Here is a 23,155-nt window from a genome sequence, read left to right as displayed (position 1 = left end):
GATTCAGAATGAACCAAAAATGACCCTCATCCTTAACAGCCAAGAACCTAGTAAACCATAACAAATGTACTTTTAAACTAACAAACCAAAAAGGGACAAAATGGATATGCTCATGTTGACCTAACTCACTGGCAAGTTCTTTTTGAGAAAAGGATGTGAAAGAGAAGAGTGGCATTGAAGCGGCAATTCTTCTGCAGCACAGGAGAAGTAAGAAACTGATGATGCTTTCAAATTATAATGTTTGGGAACAGAGGGCATTAGGGAAAGATGCAAGACAGAAGTAATCATCTGAATAGGAAATGACACAAAAGAATAAGGCAAAGTCCTGGTAGTCCTTGGAATTTAAATGGAAATAAATAGTTGATCTTTGATCTAACAGATATGGTGTTATGGTCAGAAAAATGGGGAAGGTAAAAAAGACTGCCCTTACCCAAGCAGTAACTGACACACAAAATGATGGGTCTAAGAAGAAATGTATGTTAGATTATACGAACTAAATGAGCAAGAACTAGATATTATGGATGCAAGGATCTAAAATTTCAATCTCAAAGCACTGTGGACCCTATAAATGTTGCATTGCTCAGCAGCATCTCTTTGCTTTCCATCAACCTCAAGAAGCACAAGTACTGGGTAAAGGTAAAATGGAAGGCTATATGACTTAGAGGTCATTTTGTCTCCTTGCAACTCAACAGGAACCCACTTAGGCATCCTGGCCTGAGCTAGATTGATTACTAAGTATTATTAGTATACCGTGGTGATATATATGCTTTTTAGACATATATTTTTAAAAGTGCAAATTGCAGTCAACAAGCTTAAATGCCTAGATGCATTAAGGCATCCTCTAGATAACCATTTCACACTAATGCAGCTTTTCTAGTCATATACTCCACACCACTAAATAACAGTTCTGTACCATGGGATGCAAAGGGGTAGAGTCCTCAAAATACATCTTTCACCAGGTTTTGCTATTGTTTTGATTTAGCCTCTCAGATCCTTTCGGATTGCAGGATGCTGTGACTCTTAGTCCAGCATGCCTAACTTTAGTCTGATAAGGCATCTATGTCCTGAACTTTGGATTTGAGATTGCTTTTGGAGTTGATGGTCTGAAAGCCAGGCAAAAAAAAATAATAATAAAACCATACTAACATATTTCTTAAAAAAAAATATGCTGTTTTCTAACTGAGGAGTATACCTTTTTCAATGCTGAAACTCTATTTTCTGAGCCAAACAACAGTCATCAGCAAGGCCTCTTTCAGAATTTCATCTAGGGACATTTTAACAGATAATTTCCTTATGTTTTTTTGCTACAGAAGACTCCACCTTTGCAGACTATTTTGGAAATGAAATTGCAGCTGAGGTTAATCAAATATTGTTTAAATACAGATTACTAATCTAAACCCCAAATCATTTTGTAAACTGTGAATGCTGTGTCCCTAAGTATTCTGTTTTGCTGGTAAAGCTGTAGAACTGTCTCTTGTGCTTTCCAGTGCTGTCAGTACTCTAGTCCCCAGTTCTACTCTTAAACCCAAAACCACACAGACACACTCAAGTGAGAATTGATTAACTTGCAGAAATGTGAGAGTTCCAAAAATACTCATTAACGACATAACGGCATTTAGCAAGGGGGTTGGACTAGATGATCTCCAGAGGACGCTTCCAACCCTTACAACTCTGTGATAAGCACCCAGATACTCTTAATTATGGGTGAAAGAAAATCAAAAAAGTGAGCTCCTCGTAGAAAGCCTCAAAATCAGTGTGAGCTTTATTAATTTATTTTTCAGTCAATTAGTTTTTCAGCCTGCCTAACCCTCTACTAGCACCAACAGACAAATAGCAGAAAGCACGTAAACTTTGCAAAGGCAGCATTTTCACTTACCATTTTTCATTGCAGCCTAGACTGTTCCTTACGGTAAGTGTCTCGTGTATGTCTGCTTAGCGAGTTAACTGAATCCCATCCAGACAATATTAGACTATCTTCCTTCAAAGGACAATAAGTACAAGTTACTCACATTACAGTACTGTTTTAAAGGATTTAGAGTGCACTTGCTTCGTAAATGCCTCATCCTTGTTAACCTTTGGTTTTAAAAGTTTATCTTTACCAGTGGTCTTCATTACCCCAACCACAATCTCATATTACTTAGGAGAGTAAGAGCAATAGTCGGGATGATAAGCTTATCAGCTGGGGAGGACAAGAGTCGTGGTATACAATTGAAAAGCAATGGAGGGAACAGGAGTAAGAACTGTGACTGGTAGGACTATTTCAGCACCGCAACACAGAGAAGCATCAACACTTCAAGAGGGTGAAATTCACCAGTTTATTAGCATGGATGAGATTCTTCTCAAACTCCTTGCAGTCAGGTTTGGTTTTGATTTATCTGAATAATTTTAGGTATCAATATCAATAGAAAAGAATGAGTGTCAATAGTTAAAGTGATTAATAACAAAGAAAACCTTACAAGTTTTTTAAGGAAAATATCAAAGTCTAACCCGATAATCCGATTTACTTTATTACAGTAGAATGCATAATTCAGATTTAGGTAGAGGGGCAGAATATCTTGAATTAAGAACAGTATTAATAACCTATGTATACCTCTGTATACACTGCAACTGTTCAAAAAGTTCAGAAGCCATTTCCATTGTGCCAGCCTCTTTTACCTATACACCATCAAAAATACAAGCAACCTAAAAAAGAAACCTAAATACTTGTTTTGTACTTGTTCTTTCTGTACCTCAGGATGATCTAAGATTTATATCCAATCACTAGCAATAAACTCAGTAACACAGTTCTTAACCCTCTCTCTCCCAAACTTCAGTGTTAAGTACTTGGAAAGAGCTACTGTATCTAGCCAGTTTAAAAAAACAAAGGAGAGAAAAAAGAAAAAAAGAGATTCATCAAAACCTATTTTTAGTCCCCAATTCAGGGCCACAGATGCTTCTGACACTTCTCAGGGCCAGAATAATCCCAAGAGTACAAACCTACACTTACTCCTTGAAAGAACTGAGTGTGGCTCACACCTTTTCTTTAGCACACAAGCACAAGAGAAGGAATGCCTACCTTGAGCCTAGTGACCCAGTATAATAGTTCATATATAACAGCATTTGTCTCCAAGTGTATGATTCAGTGTCTCCTCAGCTTGAAGACATACGTTTCACAGGTGTTTTGACTTGCTAATCAAAATATTATTTAGCTAAATAAAATCCCATCTCTGTCCAATTTTATATACTTGAGCTTTCCAGAGTGACCAGGTCTCATACCGTCAGACATGTAAAAACACAGCTAATTTTATATTGCAAAGAGTTTATATTACTTAGAAGCCCAAAATTTAGCTTCTGTATAAATTGCATAGCTATAGTTTTAGTTATGAGTTTGCTTTCTGTTAGCTCTACTCAACTATTCACCAGTTTGTTAGTTTAGCAGTGAGCTATTACCACTCTGAAATGCATTTCCGTGCTAGAAAAAGTGTGAAAGCTTCCACTATTACTTAGCTCCTTGAGTATGAAAACAAACGTTAATCAATTAAGGTGGAAAAATTAATGAGTCAGATAGAAGACACAGTAGAAACACCATTAATTTTCCAACCAATCTATGATTCATAGGCTTCAGAAAAGGACTACAGTTAGCCTAACTACTTTACTTTTATAAGAAACCATTGTAATATACAGGCCCCACCTCACCTCAAGTTTTAGCAAGATGAATAGATATTCAGGCAAAGAGAGGAAACAATGTTTTCTTAGAAGAGACAACCTGTTCAACTGAAGCAGCTGAAAAAGAAGAAATTGGCTACACATAACAAATATTCTAAAGAAGAAAGATTCTGGACCCTTTTTTTCTTTTTTTTTTCTTTCTTTCTTTTTTTTTTTTTTTTTTTAAATTAGACTTTTAGAGGGTTCTGACCTCAGAACACAGCATGGTAAAACTGGCGAGAATGAGGCAGCAGGGTAATTCACTAATTTCCCTTATCAGCCAAAGCAGAGTTACCTTTGAACTCTTGCCACATATGTGCATCTGTTTTGCTTCATCTAACAAGCCCTTCTGAGAAGCACATTGTAAACGTTGAATGCAGCAAGCTGTGAGAAAGGGTAAGCACCATACTCCAGTGATTTTACAGGACCTGCGGTACAACATTGCATCCTCTAAAGAAACAGCAGAGAAGCTACGCTTAAGAACTCTGTACTAGAGAAGCAAGGGGAGATGCTGCAACAACAGCAGAGATAATCCGAGTCCTGAATTGGACAACCTGTTGGTTACCTGCAGAAATCTTTCCCTCACAGCATGAAGCTCAGAGCTGGATTCTCAGCGGGGCATGTTATTACGCCATACACTCCTGGCTGCCACACTTAAGCTGACACTGTATGTGCCACAGCAGCTTTTAAACAGTTTACCTTCTACACAGAAATCCAAGTGAACGGAAAATAGAAGGTTCACTCTTCAATACACAGTATGAATGTATGCACCTAATTAAATATGTGGTATTTAAACCACATTTAGGAAATAACTTCTCGTTTATCACTTAGGCCCTGATGCAGCAAAATCTAAATCTCAATCTAAAAACTGCACCAGTGTTAAGACTGTGCATGACTTCATTCTAGGAAAGGAATGCTATGACTGAATAGTTTAGGTGAAGATCTAATTTGGGAAGGCAAATCATGACGGGCTGCAAAAATGCAGCAATATGTATGTTTACCAGAACTGGGGCATTAGACGCTAAGTATGACAGCTAGTCTCATTACAGTGGACCTTTAAGAGCAAATCTAAAAACCATTAGTCACTATTTCAATTTGGTGACAGCGAATTCCAGCAAATCATCATACCGGTAATACACGCTTCATCAGTCACCTAAGAAATTCAAATACCGCCGGGCGGGCGGTCGGGGTGTGTGACGGCTCCTCCAGCCATGCGCCATTCTGCACGCCCAAAATGGGTACCGCGCCGTGCCACCCCTACGGAGCCCCCCGAGTGCGGACCGCCACCCCGAGGGGAGAGGCGCGGCCCCCCTCAGCCCGCCCCGCCAGCAGGCCTGTGGCGATGGCCGGACTCCAGCCGGCGCGGGACCCCAGCCGGCGCGTGGCGGCCGACGCGTGGCAGGAGCCGGGGTGTCTCCCGCCCCGCGCGGCGAGCAGCCCCCGGCCCCGCACGCTAATGAGGGGGAGCTCCCATTGGTCGGCAGGCAGAGGATCCCGGCACCGTCACCGGAGTATGCTAATGAGCGCCCACCCCATTGGCTGCCCTGCCAGCGGCGGCTCCAAACAACATTTGCATGGCGCTGGACAGCTCTTTGTTGTCAACCGCGGCGGGCGGTGCGCGCGCGCTCGCGCTCGCGCTCGGTGGCTGGGCGGGCGGGCGGGCGCGCGCGCCCGCCGCTGAGGGCGCCGCCCGCCGGCACCTGCCTCCCCCGGGGTCCTTTAACCGCCACCGGCGCCCCGGGGCGCGAGCGGGTGCCGCCGCTCCCCTCAGCCGCCCGGGGACAGCCCTGCCGCCCCGCTCCCGCCGCCTTTGTGCGCCGCAGCCCCCGCGCTCGCCTGGCGGGGTGGACAACCTGCTCCGCACCGCTCCCCGCCCCCGGCCCCTCCTGCCTCGGTCCCCGTCCCCCAGCCGCACCCCTCCAGCGGAGGTGACTGCCCCTCCGCAGGGGAGCGGCGGCGGGCGCTCCGCTCCTCCGGGCAGGATGGTGGACCTGGACAGCGAGGTGCCCCCGCTCCCCCCGCGGTACCGGTTTCGGGACTTGCTGCTGGGCGACCAGGGCTGGCAGAGCGACGACAGGTGAGCGCGCGGTCGGCGGGCGCAGTGACAGTCCGCGGGGGAGCGCGGGGGGCTGCGCGGGCGGCGCCCGTCGCAAGCCCGACTGAGGGGGGCGGCGCGGGCCCCGCGGAGGGTCGGTGTGGCGGCGGGGCGGACTGGGCTGGCAGGTCAGCGCGCTCCCAAGGCTCGCACCGCCCGCCAGCGGTCAGCCCCGGTGAAAAACTTTCCCGAGAAAGGGATGCGACGGCCGCCGAGGGGCTGCGGTGCCCCGCCCCGCAGCCGGGGGCCAGTCGGGGCCGGCGCCCCACAGGCACTGGGCATCCCGCAGCCTTGGGGGCACTAGCGCCTCTGCAGATGGGCAGTACCGTTCTCTTCCCCACGGCTACGGTAGGAGGAAGAGCAGGGCAGGTACCATACCGTCCCCGGATGGTAACATGCACCGAGGGGAAACCCCAAACAAAACGCTTTTTGCCGCTTGTGGAAAGGCTAACTGCCGAGGTGTTTCTATTATCCAATATGCGTGCTTCTTTACATGCAGTTTCTTTTCATGTTAGGATGCTAGGCTTGGATGTAACTAGTACTAATTTATTCCTTTATGAATTATTTCAAGGACTGTCAGCATCTTTAATTACAAACCGACAGACAAAAGTATTTGTTTGCCTCAAGTCAAATAATGTCTTTGAGAGAAAAACCAACACCTTATATTAAAACAAACAAACAAACCAACCAGGAATGTGTGTTTAATTTAAAAATGGTAAATAAACAGTATTCGTGAACACCAACAGCATCACGCCACGCTAATTGACCATACAACCTGGTGTATGGCTATTACATATAGCCTATTACACGATCCCATCTTGCAAAATTATGTGTGAGATCCACTTTGTAGTCATAATTTATTGTGGTCAAATGACAGAAAAGCAATGTCTGGTAATATACAACGGCATATTGGATCTATTTTAATTCAATATATTTACATTTTCAGAATGAGTCTTTAACTCAGCAGTCAGAAACTTTGATTTTAATGCCAGTCTACATTGTTCAGATTTTAGGTCCTTTCCTAAAGAAAGATGGATTCTCATTGTTTGGTAATCACAAGATCATGCAGATATGTAACTAATTATTACCTTTGTTTAGGAGAATATTCTATACATTGAAGCAATTACATAAATGATGTTTATTCAGGCAGTTATGAAATCTTGAATAGTCACAAAAAATGAATGCTGTTGGTTGGAAATAACAGCATTGTAATTACATAATGGAGAGTTAGAGACTATGTTTATCAAAGCATGGTTTTATAGTTTAAAAAAAAATTAAACCATAAGTGTATTCTGTGTTCATCGCTTCTGTTCGCAGTAGTCTTTGAGATTTTAGAAAACGTAGGTTTTAGCATCTTATACCTGCATTTTATTTTCTACTGGAATAGGAAAAACCCCCGCAACCTTTCTTATTTTATCAACTTTATTTATTTAGCTAGGGTTTTGATGGCTAAAATAAAGAAAATATTCTCTATACACCTTTTTGGACCACTCTGTGACTTAACACTTCTGCCACCTATTTAAACTTCTGTCAAGCACTTCCCTGATACCAGCTGTTTGACTTGAACTTTATAATAAAGTTACCTTCTATGGAAGAAGCATGAGCTGGTCTCAAATAGGAAATAGCATATAAACAACTGCACAAACTGTAGCATCCATTTAGATATAGAAAGGTCTATTTCAAGTCTGTGGGCACTTAACAAAATGAAAATAAATAATCCTTAAAAAAATTTTGATAGCAAAATTATAGCATAACAGTATTACAGACCATGATTATTGTTGGAAAATTGTAGCAAATGACTAGTAGAAAATGAATAGTTACTTGTAATTATTTCATTAATATTCACACATGCATTACAAGAAAGATCTCTGGCACATCTGAAATATAAAAGATGAACCCAGGACTGAAAATAGCTAGTCGAAATGAAGATCTAGGATCTTCAAATACTGTCCTGTGCTGAGGCTGGACACAGCTGCACTGTGGCAGGAAGGCTGGGCAGCGGTTTCCCTACAATGCAATTAGGATAGTGCTTTGCATGAGGCTGTGTTAGCAGCACTCTCTCCTCCAGCTCTGCAAGTTAACATAGTAGTATCTTTTGATACTAGCTTTCCATTAGCTGAACAAAGTCCACTCTTAAAAAATCTTGGGTATTGTCTTTTGTTTTTCCACCTTTCAATAGGGTACTGTCCAGATTCTTGTTTATACTGGAGGATATAACTTTTAATACTGAAATATTAGTCCAGTCCCATGTTGCTGGTATTTTGCTACTATCCATTATAGATAAAGCATACATACTCTGCATAGAAATATCATCAAATAGAATATTTAGAATATAAGGCATACTTTCAGTAAATATTTAATGAGAAAGACTGCAGACCTGTGGGCACCCTGAGATCAGCTGCTTATTAGTTAGTAATGATTAGTATTACACTAGTATGTCTTATTTTTAATTGTTTGCTTTTTTGCCTTTTTTTTGCACCCCTACATAAGTGGTTCCAGTTCATTTTTGGTGAAGCATGTCCTCTGTATTCTAATTAGTGTGCAATATAGATATTGCCAAAGGTGTTGCTTGTACCCCCTTCAGTTAAATGGACATTAACTATGAATGGGATATCTGGACACTAAAATACAGTTGAAGTAGCCTTATAGTATGGCTGCACAATGGCAAGTGATCACCATAGTTCATTTGGGAGGTTGTTGGCCCTTGGCCAAGATGCTGGAAATAATTTTCTTCGTATTTCCAGTTCACTGTAACTTCTTACTTCCACTTGCTGTCAACTCCGGTGGTTTGTTTTATAATCAAGGGTTTTGCATCTGTGTGGTCTGTGAACTTCGGGTCTGTTACCAGCTCTTTGTCTTCTATTTTAGTTTTACTCCCTTTTTGATCTTCCCAGTCTGTTCACCCTTGAGGTCTCTCTTTTCTTCTTCCATTCTGCCCTTTCTGGAAAGATGTTCACTTTTTGCTGGCTGGGAGGCATGTGTTCTATCTCTGTGTTTTCAGATGCTTGTTGATTCTTCAAAGTGGAGAGTAGATGGAATTATTCCTCTCATCTGCCACAAACCACCCAGGATTCTGTGCCACCAACACAGTTTCGATAGCATAGTTTGCCAGTAAGTTACATGGTAGTATTTAATAATAAATATGATTGAAATAATATAGACCTCTCTTCTTTTTTGCTGAAAGATATATTTCAGCACAGTATAAGCACAGTACCCAAGTTTGAAACTGTACTAGTTATGTTTCTTTAGGAGAAGAGTTTGCTCAGCTTTCTTTTAAATGGTCCTGTTCATTTATAAAATTCACACATGCTACAATGCTTAGGTGAATGTAATAGGACTCTGATTCAGGAATTTTGTACTTAGATCTGTACCTGTTTGGAGACAGATTTCTAATCTTCATTTTTTCTTGAGAAACACACTTTTTGGTACACTTTTTTGGTGTCTAGCTCACAGTCCATTTCTTACCTATACTTCTCCAATACAGTAGCATCTATCTCCCTGCTTTTGCATTTCTGTCTCAGAAAAATAATTCTACTTATGTGGCTTAGATTCCTAACCAGCCTTGCAGTTGGCTTCAGTAACAGATGGGTTCTGGGCTGTCTTATTCCACAAACTGCCAAATTGGTTTTTATATTATTTTTCATAAAAGAAGTTGCTGTGTGCAGAAGCAACAGAAGAACATGGCGAATCTTTGGCAAATGCATTTTTTCAGTAAATAAACTATTTCGAATAATTTACAAACATTCCTGAATTTGCTGAGTGATTTAATTTTTTTCCTTAAAAAATTGGATATTAAAACCAGTTTTGGTTTTTGAAAGGCTAGATTTTCAAAGGACCTGGTTCCCTTTGAAAACTGTGGAGATGAAGCTTGATGCTTACAGTACGTACATTTATATGGAATAGTTAAGTATTCATTTACTCAGAGAGAGAACTATGAATAAAAACTCACCTGTTTTCCTGACACTATATAAAGTGTTTAAATATTGCCTGGATCAATCTGAAAAGCTTCCTCAGGACAGTATGTGAAAGATCAGCCCGGTAGTTAGGGCGGTCAAGTGGGTGGTTTCTGTGTCAGGTAGGGTAGTGTACCAGGTTTCTTCTGGCCATGTAAATATCCCAGTCACTGAGCTGAGTGAGGGTAAAGAGACTGAGTCATCGACTTTTTCACTGATTTTGTAAATATTGCTAATATCCCTTTGTGAATTTAACATTACTGAAAGTATCTGAAACTGAAATAAACTGGTTTGATTTGCTGGATATTCTGAGATGTTTCTTGACCATCGTAATGCAATTTGTCTTTCAGTTTGACTGCTGGGGAAGGGAGCAGAAATAGAGGGGCAACTCTGTGATTAACACAAGTTATTTGCCTGTTAATTCAGTGAGGTTTGACTGAATTGTGATTGTAACAGTAAATGATGTAATGACACATTTAATAAACCTACTGATCATCAATCCCTAGTCTTACCAGCTGTGTTGAAGAGCAACAGAAATAAAAGTAGAAAATATCCTACCTAGTGAAGACCTGACATGTTTAAAGCTGGTAAAGTTGCTTCAGAGGAGGGGAGAAAAGAGGGTATTTATTTTAGGTTCCCATGTAAGCTTTGGAAGGATACAACGAAGAGATATTATGTTTTCTTGTGTACACATATAGTTACCATGTATTTCAAAATAGCCAAACAACAGGATACTAGAGATGTAAAGAAAGAATTCTAAGTTACATTCTGTCCATATCTATGTTTTTTTAGTGAGGTCAGTCATATAAATTCAGTGCTTGAGTATCTTGCAGAGCAAAATTTACTTCACATTTCTTAAACCATTTATGCACAGATGTCTAGTCTGTTCTTTAGAAGCTTATAAATATATAAAAGCTGCATTTGTTTTAGTAAATTCAAACAAGCCAGGAATGTTTCCCACCATTGAAGTGTGACTGCTTCAATATATATACTAGTGAACTGTTCATATTTTCCTTTGCATGCTTTGTCCATAGCCAGCTGGCCAAAACTGGTTTGAACACTGCAGCGCTCAGGAATGATTTGGCAGTTTGAGTGTCCACGGAAACACTCCAAGCAGACAAGTTGCAGGGAGTCACCCAGTGTGGGAAGCTGAAACAGTTTTCTGATACATACGTAGGCTGTTTTGTGCCATTTATTGTTTTGTGCTGGGCAAGTTTAACATACTCAAAGATGTACCCAGAGAGGGTCAAAGTCATTTTATTGTGAAGGTAACCTTTATGCTTTAACATTACATGTTGCTTCTCCCATTTGTGCTGCTAGTTTCTGTCTTTCTGGTCTCTTGTATTTCAGTCACACATTCAAATTATGCATGTAGGGTGGACTGTGTTGCAGAGAGATCCATTTGTAAAGTATAGACCTGCCTAGGCTTTGTGCCTTCCTTCCCGAAATATGCAGTGTATCCCTTGCATGTGGGCAATATGCGTGTTTTGTCCCAGGGTCCTTAAGGTAAATTTTATCAATCCTGCATATTTCTAGCTATATTAATTAAGAAACCATGAAGTACACATTCCAGCAGTGAATTGCTGAATTAATGCAGTCTGTCATAAGAACAAGTCATTTGGAAATCATAAATACCTATTTTATACTACTATTTCATTCTACTGCCTATTGAAGTTTAGGATTGCATACAGAGCTATTATGTTCTAGGAAAAAATCACTATTAATGTGCCACTTCAAATTCACATACAACAAACAGAATGGAAAGAACAAAAAATAAACATAGAAAATCAATATATTTTCCAGCCCCCACCCTCAAAGCATTAGGGTTCATAACTTTTCTATATGCTGTTGCAATAAGTGTTTACAATTTCACAGTCATGGAACAAAAATTTATGTTTTCCAATTCTTTAATTTTTTTCTTTTCTGTATGTATGTATACATGTATATGCGTAACTGGTATTGGAACATGCAGTTCCAATGCCAATATAGACACATTAACTGGTACTGGAAATACGTTTCAAATCCTTCTCTTCTATTGAGATGAAAATTTGAGTCATTTTGCTACAGTATATATATACTTTCATCATGAAACTAGAGAGCTAAATTTTACCTTTGTGCAGGAACTGTTCTTGCATTGGGTACTTAAAGGATTAGATTAAAATCAGCTTTCCTTTCTGATGTGCTTACTGCGTAAATGAACATCACCACCTATGTGGAAAGGAAAGGTATTCAGATAATACAGAACACCTCCACACATCACTTGGACAATTGTATACTGCTGGCTGTCATGTTGACTGGCGACTTTCAAGGAACAAGTCCCTACTCTAAATCTCAGAAGGCATTTTAACAGTCATTTGTCACAGTGTGAATTAGCGAGTAAAGCCCTCACTTTGCCTTTGCTTTTGGAAATCACCTGAGATTGTTAAACTAAAAGGGGATAAAAAGCCCACACATTTCTGAATCAAGTGATTTAAGATATCTAAGTATAGTTTCAACTTGCACAAAAATTCTATTATAATTTCCTCAAAAGAAAATTCTATTATGGTTTATCCAAAATAATCTTCCTCATTCCTTCAAGAAATACTTCAGTCAAGTTGGCCTCCTCTTTTTAGAAAACACGTTAACTTTTATGAGTTCTTGCATTTAACAGAGGCTACAAAATAAAAGGACTTAAGCAAATATTGTCAAATTTAACTTGATTTGTCCTTGTAAGTAAATTTTCAAAATAAATAAAGTGATTTAGAAGCCTAAATACTACTTTGAAGGGTGATTTTTGATTGAAACTGCTCAAGGTCTTAATGGTCTAATTCACTAGTAGAGCAAGTGTTTTCACATCTGCAGTGAGATTGCACAGTAGCAGTTGGAAAGTCCGAGTTGCCCTAAACCCAGAAAAAGATGTCTATATGTACAGGCTATGCCCTTTCTCACTGCAAAACCACCTAGATTAAAAAAAAATCATTAAAGAAAAATATTAATATTCGTAAAACCACAGCATCAGCCACACTGAGAGGTCTGAGTTTACATGTTTGTGGCAGGTTTAGGAGGACAGTTCCACGCAAGTAAACTGTTAATATATATGTCCCTACTGACCATTCTTCTAAATTTATCGTAGGATTGGGTCCCTATTATAGATAAAAGAGGGAATCAATTTTCTTGTGTGGAAGGAAGTGGAAGTAATGCTTTGCAGAAGGCAGTTTTGTCAGCCTCATGCTAATTTCTGTTTTAGCATTATTCTTGCAACAACAATGGAAACAAAACCACAATGTTTCTATATTCCACTTAAACTAGGACACACTGGAATTGGGGGAAGGATATGAAAAGAGAAGAGGAATACTTCAGTGCTGTTATAACTGTATCTGTCTTGAGGAAGACTTTGGTGGTATGCCCCAGCAAAAGTTTTCTCAGCTTAAAAACTCCCACAGATCAAGTAGTCTTCCTCCTCTGGGACAACATGATGCGCAGTTTGTAAATGTGCTTGGTACTTCAGTCATTACTTAATTATACACTTATTACTCTGAAGCTCTTATTTTTCCATCTAGAACTTGATATATGCTACTTTACATCTGCCAGACACTATAGTACTCCATGGGGAACTGAAGCAGTTTTTTTCCCAAATGGTTTCTCTCTTAATTTTATGATTATTAGTCTTTCACAGCCAATGATTATGATTATTTATTTTATAACAGTAAACTTCTGTGCTGCAGTATGCACTACTGTCTCCTCACACTTACCCTGCTCCAGCATGGGGTCTCTGTCATGGGAGATAGTCCTCCACAAACTTCTCCAAGTTGAGTCCTTCCCATGGGCTGCAGTTCTTCACAAATTGCTCCAGCGTGGGGCACTTCCATGGGGTGCAGTCCTTCAGGAACAGACTGCTCCAGCATGGGTCTCCTGCGGGGTCACAAGTCCTGCCAGCAAACCTGCTCCAGCGTGGGCTCCTCTCTCCACAGGTCCTGCCAAGAGCCTGCTCCAGCACGGGCTTCCCACAAGATCACAGCCTCCTTTGGGCATCCACCTGCTCTGGTGTGGCATCCTCCATGGGCTCCAGGTGGATATCTGCTCCATCATGGACCTCCATGGGCTGCAGGGGGACAGCCTGCCTCACCGTGGTCTTCACCATGGGCTGCAGGGGAATCTCTGCTCCAGGGCCTGGAGCACCTCCTGCCCCTCCTTCTTCACTGACCTTGGCGTCTGCAGAGTTGTTTCTCTCACATAGTCTCACTCCTCTCTTCGTCTGCAGTTGCACAGTTCCCCCCCACTTCTTAAATATGTTATCACAGAGGCAATACCACTGTTGCTGATGGTCTCGGACTTGGCCTGCAGTGGCTGGCATTGGGTCTTTTTGGCATGGGGGAAGCTTCTATCAGCTTCTCACAGAAGCCACCCCTGTAGCACCCCCTGCTACCTAAACCTTGCCACGCAAACCCAATAGAGTACAGTACAGTACTAACCTGTAATACTGTACTACTAATAGTACACTACAGTACTTGTATTAATCCACTGAATGCTTTAAAATTGGATTCTTCATATTTTTTCGAGTAAAATGAGCAAGTTAAGTCCTTCCTGTAGGTGTGCACACCATGGTCCTATAATCTCTGTGTCATCCGAGAGAAAGCCATTCAAAAACTGTAAGTGTTCTGCAGCACAGAAAATTTGATACAGAATGCCTTAAAACAGCTGTTAAAGATTTCAGCCTCCCCCGTGCAATCATCTGCTAATTATGTTAGCAGTCAACTTCCTGGTGGGAAGTAGCAGTAAAACAGAAACAGTCATTAAGAGACAAAAAACAGTGTTTATACTCGCAGATAAAAACAGTGATATTATTATTTACTCAGAAGTATCTCTTGAGGGACAAATCCTGTCTCCACTTACAGAGATATGTGTTGGGAAGTGCTGTAAGTTTGTGGTGAAAAGCAGGTTACTAAGTCTGACATCACTGTGCCTGACTTGCCAAGTATCAAGCTATGGTAGATGGGGAAGGCAGGCATTAGGTTAAGATCAGTGCAAGTTATCTACCAAGTTAGCAAAAAGAAGAAAACTTTTCCTACCCCTTTGCCTGGGTCTTACAAGTCTTCTGCTAACATCAGCCATTAATAACTGCATATCTAACAGCTAGCACAAGTATCATATGCCTGGCAGGGGCAGTTACAAGATTTGAGCAACCATCCTCACTATGGATTAGCTCTGCCAGGAAAGTCCTGCCCTGCCTCCTACATTCTGTACCCTGAGTCAAACCACTTTGGAGTTTTGCAAAGAAAAGACTTTGCCCTTTAACTTTTTATGATTTTAAAGTTAATGGCATTTGCTGTACTTCAAGTAGCTTTAAGTTACAGAGCTCATTCAAAGTATAGTGATTGTTAAAATATTTAATTAGGAGTAAACACTATAAAATAGTCTCACTCTTTTAATGTTCTAAATAGCCAAAAATGTTCTAGAGGTTTTATGTTTTTCTCACTTTGTTTTTTCTTCCCCTTGTGACTAGAAAAAACTTCAGCACAGATAAAAGCAGTGTTACCAAACCAAATCTGAAACAAATACAGATGGGAAAAACAACAAGCTGAGTTGCAAATGGAAAACTATGGTTATATTTGTTCCTTATGTGACAGCACCTGTTAATACACAACATTCCTTGACTCTGGGAGGGGATTTAGTTTCCCATCTTCACACCAAATTCAAAAGAAGTTAAGGGCACTGGTCACTTACCACTATTGCTCTGTAATTCTCACCATCGAGCACAGACAGCTATAACAGAGATGGTCTAAAGGCTAAGCTCTATATTTAGCTGAATGTACCCTTTTGAAAACTAAGCAAGCTATGTTTTCACTGTGTACCACAAACTAGCATTTGATCACTTGTTCAAAGGGATTTAATCAGTTAAACAAATAACTTTTTAAAAGGCATTTTTGTAAATACTGTCATGTTTTTAATTACTGTTCTGTTCTTTCAGTAGTCATTCAAAAAAGATAATGCAAACATAAAACGGGGAACAAAATATTCCGTAATGTGGAGGAGTTGATTAATCAACCAGGTTTTATAGACTATCAAAATCTAAGTAGATTTTTCACCTACCTAAGACTATCATAAAAGTGAAGCTTATCCCACAAGAACAGTTCCAGATATCATGTATCTCATTGACACTGAGGAATTAATTTACAAACTGTATTCAAACAGTGATCCACACGATCATTTATTTTTCTACTGAGACTGACCACAGATAGCATGAAAATTACAATTTAGCTAAAATGATACAAACAACATTCAAAACTCACTGAATTAATTAGTTTTTGCTTCCTATTTTTCCTCTTATTTGGCAGTTCACAGGTCACAGTATGAGTCCAGGAAAAAACAACAAAGTAAGTTAAATTTTTGCTGACGTTATGAATTCATTTAATACAATTAATTGTGGCAGTTACTGATTATGAAAACTCAAGTGGTGTTATTTTTATGTCTTTGTGACTAGCTCAACCGGTAATTCAGAATGTTGGTATTTTAGTGTGATGTTAGCAGAGTATTGCACGTGGTGGGAAGAACAAGACTGGCTACCAGAAATGTTTCAGAGTATAGAGGAGCATCTCTGAGGGTGTAGGAGAGAGGGTACTTTGGTGAGCCTCTAATAGGCAGTCTTCTGACATGCACCATGGGCTAGTCTGAGACTGTTGTGGAAGACCTCAGGTTTTGCTCTTAATTTCAGACAAAAATTAGGTGTTACAAGATCATCATTATCAAAATTATGAGGTGAATGTCTTCTTCCAAGGCAGAGATGACTGGCGATGTAAAGTTGTCTAGCAACCTGCTGCTACTTGACTGCAGGCTAAGGTGAACCCAGCGTTTAGAAATTCCTTTCCTTTCTTGGATGGCAGTGCTACTTTACGGTGATAGAAATGGTCATATGGAGAGAAGAAAGAGCTGGAAGTACTACTGTGTCTTCTTGTATTGCTGTAGACATTTGATGATTGGTTATCAGACCTCTTAATATCAATAGAGGCAGCCCAGTCCTTTTCATAAACACAGATCTCTCCTCATTGCATCCATATATTCCACCTAAGTCTGATCAGCGTTAAGATCTAGATAAGATTTCAAAGCAAGATGACAGAACAATACCTGTCCAAACCTGCCTCTTTAGTTAGCTAAAGGGAGCATAAAATAATTTGACTCTCACCAAAGCCAGCAAACTCTGAAATTTCTGCATTCATTTTGGAAGTTGCATGTAAGGAAAAAAAATAGTGTTTACATTGAACAGGCCAATTTTCTGAAGACACCTGCTAAATGGCTTTCTAAACATACACAAGGCACATTATAAAAGTTTGAAGTTATTATTTTGAAAAATTAAATACTGGGCATACTATTCTACTAGGCATACTACCGATGTGCAGAACTTTACTTCAGAGTACTGAGGTGTTAAGTGCTATTTAACATGAATAAAGATGACAGAATTAAACTTTTAAAATATTGTGAAAATGGATCCTTTAAATTTTTCTTAATCTAATGAAAAGACAATTAAAACCATGCCTTATGATTAATTAGGAAGTGTAATAACTCAATCTGAGTAAGGAGACTGAGATTTATGTGAAGTCCGTAATTATATGTACCCTGTTAGCTGTGGAGAGAACAGTATCAGATAGGTGACATTTTAGAGATAATAATGACTTTTAAAATACTTGTTCTATTATGTGTTCAAAGTTCTTGAATCATTGCCACTCCTTAATGAGACATTTACAATTTGTATTAAAATTTTGAAATTTTTTTAAAATGTAAAACAATAATCATATACTATGGTTGTACTGTGCAGCAAGCTGCTTATGAAAGGAAGAAAGCAATTCCACACCATTGTTAGATATATTACAGTGTATACATATGTTAAGCTGCAAGTATTACTTCAGAAATCCTATGTATTTTATCCTCCACCTGGATGACAGCATTGGAGCCAAAGCACCTTTAAATACTAGAGAATGAAGACAGATATGTATTAATGCACAATACTTTTAGGAAGCATCAGCAGCAGGAAATGTCATCAGCACTCTTTTCCTGTTGATTTGGTAGAATAAATCAAGTCTCTGACAACCTTTCCTATGTGGGAAACGTCAGGCAAGACACCTGCCATCAGTATTGGGCTTTTGTTTTATGCCTTTTTCTGAGTCTTTGCCTGAATACTCCTCCTCTTTGTATTCATCTGTTAAATAGTTGCCTTTGTCCTCTGTGCAATTGTTAAACACATGATTGTGGGAGACTGAAAGAGTATACAGCTCCCATAATTTCAGAGAAATTGTGATAGTCTCAGATTCAGCTCTATATTTCTCAGAGTTGCTGGCATTCTAATGGCAGCTCATGGGGTATTGTGTAAGTGTTTCCAGATTGCAAGATTGTTTTCTTTAAAAAAGAAAAAAAGACACTCCTTTTTGTAAAGTTGCTCTGGTCCTGGGCATGTGTTAAAAGCATGTGCAGTATCACTTTTTTTTTTTTCTCCTTTTTCACTTTTTAACACTTCAACTATATATGGAATCTCAGATAAGTTCTTTCTAGGCTTTTTAAACTATCTGTGGGAAGTTTCTGACAAATTTAATTTGACTTATTACTATTTTTTGTCTTTCAGATCAGGCATTGTTCCTATAATTTCTTAGCCTGTAATAAACAAATATTGCTAATCTAATCAAGCTGTAGAAAAATCGGGAATCGAGCACAGTACAGAAAAAATGAATGAAACATTTAAAATAACTTTATTTATTGCTTTGGATGTCATATTCTTGCATCCTACCTAATTTAATATTACTGCTATCAGCAGAAGGAAAAATGTAGCTTGCACTCTACATGAAGAAAGTTAGCCAAAAAGTGTTCTGACAGTTATGGAGAAATGGGATACGCACAAGTAGAAGAGGTTATTTTCCACTGAAGAGAAAGCATACCAGGCAATACAGTATTGAGCTTTATGAGCAACTTTACTCATTGCACCCTGACCCGGTGTAACCTACTAAAGCACCAGATATAACTGCACAGATTTTCCAATATATGGAAAATTCAAAGCTAAGCTTCAATTCCCCTTATCATTAGAATAAATATAGGCAAAAAATAAACACAACTAGTTTAAACAAATGTCTTGTGAAATCATATGCTGATTTTTTCATTATCAAATGTGAAATAATAGTTTATTATTCTATTTTAAGGCTGAGTTTGATAAATGACATGTATGTGTACATTTTCACTCCCTACAAAGGTGGGATGTATGTACAACTAATAATTACTGGCCCCATTCTGTGGTACTCTATATTGAGGTTCACGGAGAGTTATGCCGGTGAACCCCTCTTTTACATTACATAATATACTTTGAATGACAGTGTTGTTAACATACTGATAGATCCTAAAATAGAAGATTCCAGGTGACATCTTAGTGACTAGTGTTTGACAATCTAAAAATAGTGTAGAAGATTGAGACGTTCACAGATAAGGCATGTGTATCTGTCAAAATATTGAAAAGAATATGTTAATTTGTTCTTATTCAGTATTTTAACAATAGAGATGCTTTGGGCACATTTGAAAATATAACTGCTCTACAAGTCCAATGCTAAACCACATGCAGATACAACAATGATAACTGGATATTGTAGCACTTGGTTTTCGTATAAGCCTTAGCACCAGGTCCCATCGCAAGTACTCTTGCCCCTTGTCTAAAAGAATGTAAACTGGCTAATATGAAGTATCATGAGTCTGAAATTCAGTTTTATTATGAAGCAAAACATGTCCAGTATTTCTTCTGATTTCATTTATTTTAATTTAGAAAGTACTGAAGATTACAGTGTAAAATAATGAACTGATACATTTAACAAATTTTTTTGTCTGTAAAGCTTTATATCAGAATGTAATTTATTAAGGCACCAGGTATAACTGCACGGATTTTTGAATATATGGAAAACTCAAAGCTAGCTACAATTCCCCTTAACACTTGAAAAAATATAGGCATAACAGGCATAATAGGTAAAAAATACACACAACTAATCTAGATCTCTAATCAGAGATAAGCTAATATTTAAAGTAGGTGGCATCTAGGTAGTGAAGAGGAAGTTTTGCTCTCATTAACATTGCAAGGAAAGCTCTCATAAATTACTACATAGCTCTCTAACTATATACAGAATATCTAAATTTTACTCTGAAGTCTGACTGAGATTTTGGTAAGATATTACACAGGTAAGCAAAAAAAAAATATAGTTTCAAGTTGATATTCAGAGTAAAAAAAAAAATTGTAGTCATATGTGTTTAAAGTTAATTCAGTAAATTCATTGAAAGTTTGGTGATTTTCAAAGGCATCAAAGAGAAAATTCACTGTGGTATAGAAAATTTGCCACTGGTATTTGATCATCTCACCCAGAATATGGTAACATAAGTAGGATTGGTGGATAAATGCTAAAATACTGACATAAATAGAAGCCATAAATGGAGTAGGAACACTGTTTACCAGTATATTTGAATATATCTAAGATATACTTCTCCATCTCCAGCGAAGAAATAGTTCAACACAGTCAACTGGGATAAAGTTATTTGCTTGATAGATAATATTAATTTTCTTTTCAACTGTGCAGAATTGCAAAAAAAAAGATTCCAAGAAAAACAAAACCAAAAACTCCCAATAGACCAATTTATTTAATCTCTGAGTCTAGACCGAATTCAGGCTACAGCTTTCTCAACAAATTCCCCAAACCAGTAATTATTTCATGGCTTCATTAACGATAAGAATCTGGACCATTTCAAAGACAAGACATTTTACACTCAGTTATTTTAACTGAGACTGATACCTTCACATTAGTGATTATAATGTATATTTCATAACAGTCTGAGGTATGAAACCATGATTTTATAACTTTTATCTATTTGAAGTTTTTGTGGTACATTGTAGAGTTGGAGAGAGTAGAGTGCTGAAATAAGTGTGTGTCCACAGTCAATACAAGAAGCCCAGGCTACAGAAGGAATTTCAATCAAGATCTCAAAGCCATGCAACAGAAGGCAATGTTTACCCTTACCTACCTATCATTAGATGGGTAGGTTAGATGATAGCATGTTTAAAAAGTAGGAATTGAAATAACCATAGTCTTTCTGCTCTTCCAGTGCAGATGGTAAGCTACGAGTCCTAAGCTTTCCATTGTCTTTCATGTAATTTCTTAGACTTCCAACTGTAACAGTGCAATTTGAGACCTTCCAGTTCAGCCACAGAGGTACCAGGAGGGCAAGATGCTTACATGCAGTTTGTCTGAGGTATTAGAAAAGGGAAAAAAAGAGTCCTTGGAACTCTCTGGTTTTCTGAATTGCACAAGCTTGGAAACTGTTCATATTTCTTTTCCCTTTCCTTATTAAAAAAAAAAAAATACCCTCCATTTTCATTATAAAAAAAATCTTAGAAAAGTGTGAATGCAGCAGAATATTAGAAAACCTGAGATTGAAAAGTTACCAAAATAGAGTAATTTTCTTGAAATAAAGGGATGACAATTGAAAAGTGAGCACAAATCAAAGCTGTTACATCTGCTTTTGCCTTATGAGGTATGAGGATGGAATCTTAGCCCACAGTGAAATAAACAGCAAAAATCTCATTTAATGGCAGAGGACATATGTCTGCACATAGTAGAAATGTATATGGGTCTTTTATAAAGGATTATTAATTGAGTAGTTATTTTTTCATTCCCATTCATACCCTTCTTGATACTTACTATTCTAAGACCACTGTTAATGTCATGAAATCATTTATCTTCTTTTATATATTTAGTCATAAATTCTTAATAAGCAAGGCTAATTTTTTCTGTGTGTTCTATTTGTCTCAGTACCTAGCAAAGCAATGTCCTATGTACTAGAATTCTTTCTGGTTTAAAAAAAAAAAAAGGAAAGAAAAAAAGAAAGAAAACAGAAAACCCCCATGATAATATGCAAGTCTAGAAATATTTACAGAATCAAGGTCTTAAGAAAACTTTATTCAGATGAACTGAACAACTGGTGTTTAGCCTGTGTTTTTTTTTTTTTAAACTGAAATATTTGTTTGGCAATCTGTTGATTGCTTTTACCTCCACCTGTGGGCATACCAAGTACTTTGTTTGCCTTAGACAGTACTGATATATAAATATAATTCATAAAGCAGACATGAGTATGTTTATATTATAACTTGCATGTCACTTGTGTATTATTTTACCAAAACAATAAAGACAGCAGAAAAGTAAGAGGTAATCATTAGCAATTTTATTCTGCAGCTATGTTATCTGAACACCTAATGTATGTACCTAGGAATACACAGTGTTCTGACAGCCTATTCCAACTGTTTTCCTTTCCCTTTGTCAAAGTAGCTTATTCTATGCTTGAAGTATATCTCTTTCCCGTTTGACGACAAAGAATTTTTATCTCCTCTGTGACCAGATGTACAGAGCTCAAAATGTGGTTAATAAATACTGAAGAACACATTTTTACCTAAATGATCAATATATTCACGCCATAGGAAGAGAGTTGAAGTATATGGATTTATAGTTCCTTTGTGTTGCAACTGAATATATGTATACAAGTTGCAAAATATCTATTCATTGCTGTTGGTTATTTTAGTGTTCTTATTGTCTGGGTTCAAGGCAAATAAAGATTAATTTTGTCTTGCTTAATCTGCTTCTGCTTTGTAGGTGCAACCAGCCTCTGCTTTGCTATGTCTATGAGAAGTCATCTGGCTTATTCTACTAGGATTCTCTCTCTTCTATGTAAGGGAACATTGTATGTTCCTTCATGAAAAAGAATTTTGTACTATTTTACTTTTCAAGTTAAGTTACCATCCAGTTCAGTAGGTTCTTTTCCTCTTCGACTTTCAAGCTAATTTATATTAAAAATGTTAAAAAAAAGGTATATTTCTGTAGCCATAACAGCGTTTTTACTGTACATTCTTTCCAAAAGAAAATGTATTCTGCGAGGATAGGCACTCACTTTGTTTTATATCAACACTGTTTATTTACTTTTTGAGTTGTTTACTTCTTTTCCTTATTATAAGCATTTGATTTCTTACCTTCGGTATCAATCTCCAGAGAGCCTTTTCAAATGCCTTATAAAAATTTAAGTACATGATGTTCACTTCAGACTTCCCCCTTATCTAGCTCTTCCAATTATCTCATAATGGAGCAGAGTGTTACAGCTCATACTCTATTTATATCTGTCATTTGCTTCATTCTTAGTTTGTTCCCAGGCTAAATCCAACTTGTAGGTCTTGGCATGGGTGCCATTTATTCTTTTTCATCTCTTGTTGACATTCTAACCAGTACTTATATTTTTATAATTTCTAATGTACATTATAAGAATATTTTTGTTTGCCTTTTGCCATGGTTTTATTAGCTGCTATTTTTAACTCTTATCTCTAATACTGTGGTTACAAAATATATCAATTCAGTATTTGGCATTGTAGCTTAGTCTCTGTGTCTGGAAACTC

The 23,155-nt window shown here is 38.4% G+C and overlaps 1 protein-coding gene across 7 annotated transcripts in view; it reads left to right on the top strand.

Annotated features, from left to right (window-relative positions):
- The first annotated feature begins 5,377 nt into the window (after positions 1–5,377).
- KCNT2 (potassium sodium-activated channel subfamily T member 2) overlaps positions 5,378–23,155 on the top strand; it is a 146,371-nt gene continuing 128,593 nt past the window's right edge. For 2 of the 7 annotated variants that reach the window (XM_054210802.1, XM_054210806.1), the window contains exons 1-2: positions 8,783–14,360; positions 16,047–16,085. Coding sequence is in view for 2 of the 7 variants with exons in the window: in XM_054210800.1 (XP_054066775.1) it covers positions 5,667–5,761 (95 nt within the window). In the remaining 5 variants the exon portion in view is untranslated. Of the gene's footprint in view, positions 5,762–8,782; positions 14,361–16,046; positions 16,086–23,155 lie in introns of those variants that run through there. The other 5 variants (XM_054210800.1, XM_054210807.1, XM_054210803.1 and 2 more) reach the window with 4 other exon arrangements.

This window comes from Rissa tridactyla, chromosome 8 (assembly GCF_028500815.1).
Source record: "Rissa tridactyla isolate bRisTri1 chromosome 8, bRisTri1.patW.cur.20221130, whole genome shotgun sequence".
Lineage (NCBI taxonomy): Eukaryota > Metazoa > Chordata > Aves > Charadriiformes > Laridae > Rissa > Rissa tridactyla.
This window is presented reverse-complemented; position numbering and strand designations above follow the sequence as displayed.